The following is an 8,324-nucleotide window of genomic DNA, read 5'->3' on the forward strand; positions in this document are numbered from 1 at the left end:
AGTAGAGCTGCTTCATCAGATAAACCTCCTGAAATCCTGATTTCAGCTCAGGCCTCTCCTGGGCAGGGTTTGGTTTCAGGTCTGTGAGTGCTGAGCGCTGCCCCTGGGAAAATGAGGTTTGTGTTTGCTGCTCTGGGGGGTGAAGCACAAAGGAGCTCCTCTGAATCTTCTTCCAGACTTTTGTGGGTCTGCCAACACCTTCCCCATCCAAAGGACAGAAAAAAAAAAAACCCCAACAACACAAAACAAGAGATAAAAGAAGAAAAAGGAAGATTTGTACAGGTTAAAAAACGCTGAGTAACACCAGACAGGACATATTAATGAGAGACCTCTGAGAGTTTAGGACCTTCAGATTCAGGAGCAAAAAAAATCTGTTGTGCTCTCAGGTGAGGGGATCCAGCACGGTGATGGTTGTGCAGGGAACGCTGCTCCTCCTTAGCTGGATGTTTCAAGGAATACAAAGTGATTTTTGAAACCGGCACTGCCAGTGCTGCTCTTAGAAAGGGAATTATTTCTACCTGCATGGGTGTGACTGCAGGTCTCGCTGCAGGCAGTTTGGGAGCAGTTTTCATTGAAAATGGAGCACAAAAGTAAAAAAAATGCAGGAATGATGCTGCAGCTTCAGGCCCCATAGAGAGATCCCCAGTACAGGCCACAAAAAGTTCGTGGAAAATGAAGATGTTCCACCACTAGGATTATTTATTGAGCCAGGTGAATTGTGGAGTAAGGGAAATACAGGGTTTAATATTTTGGAGACTGGAATATTCCCTGTTGATGCTGAGAAGCCAGGTGAGGAAGGGCAGAGTGGCAGAGGCAGATTTTTCCTTTCCTTTGAAATAAAACCAGCACAAGGCACCAGAAGAGAATTGTTGCAGCGGCCTCAGGGAGGCAAAGAGTTAACATTGTTCCACCCCAAACCCCTTGTGAAGGGCGGCCCAGGAGTTCTGATTGGGTTTGAGTCCCTGGGGGGTTCTCCCTTGCTGTGTTTCTAATGGTCCCTGACCCTGAACTCCACCCTCAAAGGTGTAAACCCTCGGGGGTTCTGTCCCTCAAAAACCCCTGCTGTGCCTCTGTTCGGGGCTCTCTGTTCTGGACCTGAGTTTGTTCTCATGCTGAATAAATGGTTTCATGAACGGGAGCCCGTCTCGTTGGTGTTTCATGCTGGTCCCCAGAACCCTGCTGCTTCCCTGGACAAGATCCTGAGGTTGCAGGCTGCAACAAATGGTGGAGAATGCGGGCATCCAGGAGAACAGCAGGAGCGGCTCCATGGACACCTCGTAAGTCCCCGGCTGATGGCTTGAGAGCCGGCGAGACCCCCGCCTTGGAAAGGAGGACTCGAGAGTACCTGGCAGGGAGACTGGGTTGAGAGTGCCTCGGGCATGGGGGAAGTAAAGGGATTACGGAGGTGGGGGAGCCGAGACCAGACGCTGGGACAAACACCTTACATCACCCAACGAGACGTATTATGGACGATATCAACATTATGGACGATTCTATTAACACTATGGACGATTATGGACGATTATATCAACATTATGGACGATTATGGACGGTATGGATCTTCCGGTGGGCTGTTTTTGTCTTCTGTGGAGTTCCTTTTTTGGTGTATACCTTCCTGTACCTTCCCCTTTCCTCTGTTCCTAAGGGCAGGACAAAGGGTGAAAAAAGCTAAGATGGCTCGGGGTTGCTGCCGTCTGCCCGCCGTTCCGTGTCCTCCTTCACCCCCTGTCTTTCCATATTCCCGTTCCCTGGCCGGGAAAGCCTGTCCCGGCCTCCCCCCCCATCCCAAGATGGCGCCGGCCACGCGGTCTGGGATCCCTGGTTTCCCGCCTTGCTCCTTCTTTTCCGGTCCCAAACCTTCCCTTCCCGAACCTCCCAGTAACTCCTGCTTGGCCCCATCCCTTTGTTCGGTGCTCCACCCCTGGGGGCTGTGCTTTTCTATCGTGAGCAACACCTCCTCCGGGGAAATCGAAACTGTAACCGAGCTCCGAAAGCCAGTGTTTCACCCAGATCATCTAAAGGGGCGACGCCCACATGGGAGCCGGAGCCGAAGCTGGAGATCGAAGAATTCTGCCCCTCGTGAGAGGAGATCTAAGAGCTGCACCCTTCCTAACAAAGAATCCTAAACTGGAAGAGACTGAACAAAAAAAAAATACTATGTTTGTATTAAGTACCATCACCGTTTAATTTGCCCGGCGTGGTCCAAGGTTTAAGTGTTTCTTTTTAATTTTGTTTTTTTTCTGTTTGCCTAATGTGTTTTGTGATTGAGCTATTGGTGTCCCACAAAGCAAAGTGGGTGCTCTGTGGAAGAAGTGAGATTTTAAGGTGTATGTTTGGAAACATTTTAAGCTCCTAATTAAAATTTGAAAAAAAAAAAAAAAAAAAAAAAAAAATAAAAAAGGAGCAGATGTTGCAGCGGCCTCAGGGAGGCAAAGAGTTAACATTGTTCCACCCCAAACCCCTTGTGAAGGGCGGCCCAGGAGTTCTGATTGGGTTTGAGTCCCTGGGGGGTTCTCCCTTGCTGTGTTTCTAATGGTCCCTGACCCTGAACTCCACCCTCAAAGGTGTAAACCCTCGGGGGTTCTGTCCCTCAAAAACCCCTGCTGTGCCTCTGTTCGGGGCTCTCTGTTCTGGACCTGAGTTTGTTCTCATGCTGAATAAATGGTTTCATGAACGGGAGCCCGTCTCGTTGGTGTTTCATGCTGGTCCCCAGAACCCTGCTGCTTCCCTGGACAAGATCCTGAGGTTGCAGGCTGCAACAGAGAATGATGGGATTGTAAAACCCTGTGTTTACTCTGCTGCTCAGCAAGAGGAGTAAAGGTCTTTGAGGGTGCTCAGCCCCAGGGATTTCCCAGCACAGGGGAATCTCCAGCTCCCATCTGAGGCACAAACAGCAGCAGGAACTCCCCTGGGCTGCTCGGGGCCAGCTGACACTGCAGAACCTCTGCCAAGCACCATGGGCAGGGCAGGGACAGCTTTCCCTCAGCAGGGATAAAGCTCATTGGGATGCAGAAAGAACCTAATGAAATTTAATAACTAATGTTGGATAGATATGAATATAGAAGAGGCTGGAATGGGGAAATGGTAAGGTTGCTTTTGACTAACACAAGGTATTTTGAAAGAATGAGGGTAGAAAAGCGAGAAAATCTGCCTTCATTCCCTCAGATTACAAAATAATAATAAAAAAATTATCTTCGGGGGATTTGTAAAAAAAAAAATAAAAAAATATATAAATACATATATATATATTTATATATAAATACATTAATAATTAGAAGCTGTCTCATTAAGATCTTTTTTGGAAAAGATGAACACCCTTAGAAAAGGATTTTTTTTTTTCTTCAACCTCCATTCCCCCTGCAATGCTGGTACAAGAAGGGCAGACACAAGGACCTGCATTCCACAGTAAGTCATCAAATACTGGGAATGTCACAGCACTGCCACCTCCTTTACTGTACTGGCACGACTGAAATGGGGCAAATTGATGTGGTTTTTGCTCAAAGTGATCCCCTTCATCCAGGCTAAACCTGGAAAACCAGCCTGGAAAACCACCTTGAATTCACAAACCGTGTTGATGTGTGGGGGTTTCCAGATCACCATGGCCTCAGAAGGGTCTGCAGAACTTCAGGGAAAGAGGAGAAGAGTTTGGGACCTCCAAAGGTCTCACTGAGCACCTAAAGCTTGGGAATTCTCTTCCCCACCGGGCTGGATTGCAACAGGCTGGAGCAAGGAAGGAGAAAATGTGCAAAAAAGCACAGAGGAGATGTGAGATGCAGGGCAGGGCGTGGAAGGGATCCCAGCAAGGTGAAGCCAACCTCAGCAACAACACCAGGAACCAGAGCAAGAAGGAGCAAGTCCTTTTATGCAACTGGGAGAGAAACGAGGGCACTGGGTTCAGTGGGTTTCTCTTACTCCACGCTGGCTCTTTGCACTCGTGTGCTGTTTTCACTTTTATTTACATAAGAAAGGTCTGCGGTGAGTTACTCTTGGCAATGCTCACCCAACAGAGCTTGCCCGAGCATGTGGCAGAAAAAAGATTTATTTTCAAAGCCTTCAAGTCATCGAATTCTTGTGAAATCCACTCCTTTTCTCTTGAGGGAAATTGCACTGGCTCTGTGTATTTTGCAGTTAATCCAGCCAGGGAAATAACCACGGCTTAGGCTGTGTCCTTTCCTAGCAGGATCCTTAGGGAAGAGCAGGAGAATGGCCAGCGAGATGGGAGTTTGTTTTCTGGGGAAAAGAGAGGTTTAGAGCTAGGATTATCTTTCTATAGAAATTAATAATAAAGTGGTTCTCTGAGGAGAAATTCGGTGATTAACTTCTTCCTTCAGTGGGAAGCCAGGCATGATGATGATGATGATGATACATCAAAATAAAATGTAACATCAGCCTGAGGGCCACCCCAAACATCTTCTACTATTCCACTTTTTTCTACTGGTTTGGAACAGGAGTTTTTGTAATGAGCAGCCATCGGGAAATGAAAAAAAAACAAACAAAAAACAGCCCAAAATCATTTTAATTCAGGCAATATTATAGAATTAATTATTATTTATTTATATTATTTATTATTAAGCATCAATCATTAATTATTCATTATTCATATTAAGTAGTCATTATTATTAAATAGTAAATTAATTAATATTAATTAATTATTAATTCCATTATCCCATTCCATTCCATTCCATTCCATTCTCCCTCTATATCCCATTATCTCCCATTATATCCCATTATATCCCATTATATCCCATTATCCCCCATTATCCCATGCATTATCCTCCATTATCCCACCCATTCCCCGCTCATGGCGCCCCCTGGCGGTTCAGCTGCCCCAAAGGGGGCGGTGCCGCCTCCCGCCCCTCCCGCCGGGCCGTACCAAGCGCCGCGGGGGTGCCCCCATCTCCATTCCGTGTCCTGAGGCCTCTCCGGGCATGCCGCCGCACTGAGAGCGCTGCGAATAGAGATAATCCGCGCTTTGAACGGGGTTGCGCCCGTTTTATGGAGTTTTTCCTCGATTTTTTTCTTTTTCCCATGCCCGCCGCTCCTCCTCTGCGCGGAGGGCGGGTGGCTCAGCCCTTCAGGGATGGTTCAGGGCCAACATGGCCGCCACCATGAAGAAGGCGGTGAGTGGGGAACGGCCCCGGGGAGATTTGGTCGTTTTGTCCAGGATTTGGTCCCTTCCGGGCGGCGTCCGATCCCTCCCGAGGAGGCTCCAGCTCCTCCGCTGCCCTCGGGCCGCTGTGTCCCGGCCCGCGTGGCTCCGCAGCCGCGGGGCCGTGCCCGAGGCCGGCGCCGGGCCGGGCCCTGCCCAGAACGGCGCGGCCGCTGCTCGGGGCTGAGGGCTCCGGTACCGGGCTGTGGTACCGGGCTGTGGTACCGGACTGTGGTACCGGGCTGTGGTACCGGACTGTGGTACCGGGCAGTGGCACCGGGCTCCGGTACCGGGCTGTGGCACCGGGTTCCGGTACCGGGCTGTGGTATCGGGCTGTGGCACCGGGCTGTGGTATCGGGCTGTGGTACCGGGCTGTGGTATCGGGCTCCGGCACCGGGCTGTGGTATCGGGCTCCGGCACCGGGCTGTGGTATCGGGCTCCGGCACCGGGCTGTGGCACCGGGCTCCAGTACCGGGCTGTGGTATCGGGCTGTGGCACCGGGTTCCGGTACCGGGCTGTGGTATCGGGCTCCGGTACCGGGCTGTGGTACCGGGCTGTGGCACCGGGTTCCGGTACCGGGCTGTGGTATCGGGCTCCGGTACCGGGCTCTGGCACAGCGCTGGTCCTGCGGGCTTGTTGGCGTTGCGGAGTTTCCACAGGAGTCTCTGTCGTTCTAAACAAGAGCAGGGTCAGGGTGGATGTGAGGAAAGATGTATTCTCTGAGAGAGTGGTTAGTTATGCAATCATCACCATGGCTTGGGTTGGAAGGGAGCTTAAAATCCGTCTCGTTCCATCATTCCACCCCCTGCCCTGGCAGGGACAGCTCCCACTGTCCCTGGTGCTCCAAACCCATCCAGCCTGGCCTTGGACACTGCCAGGGATCCAGGAGCTGCCACAGCTGATCTGGGAATTCCACCCCAGCCCCTGCCCACCCTCCCAGGGAGGAATTCCTGCCCGATATCCCACCTAACCCTCCTCTCTGCCAGCTTGAAGCCATTCTGCTTCATTCCCTAGCTGCTGTTGTTCATTGTCCCTCTCCAGAGAGAGCTCAGAGCAAGGTGTCCAGTTCATCCTTCGGCTTTAGGATGCCGTGGCTGGCCAGTGTTTTAATTGGATGTTACCCAGCTAAATGTGGGTATTTCTGACGTCCTTGAGGAGGCATTTTGAGAATGGGGTGCATCAGCAGAATGTGGTGGCTGTCAGACTATTTTCCAGACACTTTGTAGCCTTGCAGCCAGACTCAAGTTAATGAAAGAACTGAAATAATTATTTTGGCCTCTTCTCCTCACAGGCTGCAGAAGATGTCAATGTCACTTTTGAAGATCAACAGAAAATTAACAAGTTTGCAAGAAATACCAGCAGGATCACAGAGCTGAAAGAAGAAATAGAAGTGAAAAAGGTATATTTGCTTCAGATCTCATGAACTTTTCGTTGGCCTGAATTAATTTTCAGCCGGAACACAGAAAATGAGCAGCAGTGAGTTACTGTGAGTTTAGGTAATGCTTGGGTTCTGATATGAGGTTTCTGATACCTTGGAAGTAGAGAATGGTAAAAGTAGATCAGATATTAGTGATGTTTAAATCTGCTGTATTTCTCTGCCTAGGCAGGTAATTATTCTGTTAATGAGAGATAATAATTATTAACTAGGAATTTCTAGTGGTAGAGTTCTCCTGAATTTAATACTGATGCTAAATTCCAGCTCTGGAACTGTTCCATAAGATACCCTGGTGGTGGGTGGGATTTTGTCCCCAAAATCCATCCTGAGCTCCTTCTCCAGCTGTGGCCATGTGTCCAATGAAATGTTTTACAAAGGGAGCCTCTTTCTGTGTCTTGGCAAACAGAAACAGCTTCAGAATCTGGAGGATGCCTGTGATGACATCATGCTGCTGGATGACGCTGATTCCCACCTGATTCCCTACCAGATTGGGGATGTGTTCATCAGTCATTCCCTGGAGGAGACACAGGAGATGCTGGAGGAGGCAAAGGTTTGTCTGGAGCTGCTGGGCTGCTGTGTGTGCTGGGCACTGGCAGGGGATGATCTCTGCATCCTTTGGAGCTTTCAGTCTAAAACTGATGTTGCATTTAGGATTTGTGTCGCTCCAAAGTCACTCCAGCCATAAATCCTGCAGCCTGACCTGGCAATAAATTGGAAAAGAGGCACCTCTTTGTTGGTTCTGTGTTGCTGACAAACCTGGCTCACTTTGTTGTACAGAATTGTTTGATTTTTATTTTCTGTTTTCTTTTTCAGAGGAGTTTACAAGAGGAAATTGAAGCATTGGAATCCCGAGTGGAGTCGATCCAGGGGGTCTTGTCTGACCTCAAAGTTCAGCTCTATGCAAAGTTTGGAAATAACATAAATCTGGAGGCTGAGGACAGTTAAAGCTTTTCTAAACACAACACCCAACTTTTCCTTAGGTTATTAAATGTTTTGATAACAGTGCTGCAATTACATTTGAGAAAAGAAAATCTGTCCCTTTCTTTTTGTTGGTTTGTTTTTTTTTACTTTCCTGTAAAGTTCTGTATATTTAATGAGAACTTCCTTATTTTGGTTATTGCAGTTATTTATTTATTCAGGAAAACACAGACTTCAGATTGGAATATTTGCATTGTTTGTTAAGGCAATAAAGCCAGGCATGTATTGGAGTTTCCTGAGTCTTGTTTTCCACTCATGAAAATGTTTAAAACAAATGGAAAGAGGGAATTTTGGAGTGGCTGTTGGATAAAAGCTGTGTGTTACAGGGGACATGAAAAGGGAGTGATGCTGTTAAGGTGTTTTAAGAGCTCTCCTGGAGCTCCTAAATCTGTCCTCTGAGTTTCACCCTTAGCTCAGATGTCAGGAATTTGCCAAAGGACAAACAAAGGCTCTTTAAAGCTCACTTTGGTAGTGAAGAAAAGCTTTTTGGAGCCCCCATATTCACTCATTTATTGCTTTGGTATTTGGGAATCCCAAAAAATGCTGCAGGTCACAGTGGTGAGTCTTAATTTCAAAGTTTCCTGCACAGTTCCTAAATCCATATTTATGTAGCAAATTGCTGACAATAATTGTTCATAGGTTTTGTTACAGTGTCAGCATCAATCCCTAACCTGTGCCTCCATCACTAGGAGGACCTAAATGTAATTTTTACGTGTCCTAATTGGCTTAATTTGTCTTTATAACCAAAGAAAATAGAGAAGG

General features: G+C 48.1%; 1 protein-coding gene across 1 annotated transcript; it reads left to right on the top strand.

The window, feature by feature from the left end:
* The first annotated feature begins 4,964 nt into the window (after positions 1-4,964).
* PFDN4 (prefoldin subunit 4) lies at positions 4,965-7,792 on the top strand. Its single transcript, XM_058850492.1, has 4 exons — positions 4,965-5,120; positions 6,441-6,548; positions 6,991-7,134; positions 7,398-7,792. Exons 1-4 carry the CDS (start codon positions 5,097-5,099, stop codon positions 7,527-7,529), a joined length of 408 nt encoding a protein of 135 aa, XP_058706475.1. The 5' UTR covers positions 4,965-5,096; the 3' UTR covers positions 7,530-7,792.
* The last annotated feature ends 532 nt before the right edge of the window (positions 7,793-8,324 follow it).

This window comes from Poecile atricapillus, chromosome 15, assembly GCF_030490865.1.
Source record: "Poecile atricapillus isolate bPoeAtr1 chromosome 15, bPoeAtr1.hap1, whole genome shotgun sequence".
In the NCBI taxonomy this organism is placed as follows: domain Eukaryota; kingdom Metazoa; phylum Chordata; class Aves; order Passeriformes; family Paridae; genus Poecile; species Poecile atricapillus.

What these genes read in the sequence shown, in the direction of transcription:
- PFDN4 (XM_058850492.1), top strand. Translation starts at nt 5,097, where the DNA reads ATGGCCGCCACCATGAAGAAGGCG. An exon ending in AAGAAATAGAAGTGAAAAAG is followed by an intron (nt 6,549 to 6,990) that starts GTATATTTGCTT and finishes CTTGGCAAACAG; the next exon opens with AAACAGCTTCAGAATCTGGA. An exon ending in AGATGCTGGAGGAGGCAAAG is followed by an intron (nt 7,135 to 7,397) that starts GTTTGTCTGGAG and finishes TTTCTTTTTCAG; the next exon opens with AGGAGTTTACAAGAGGAAAT.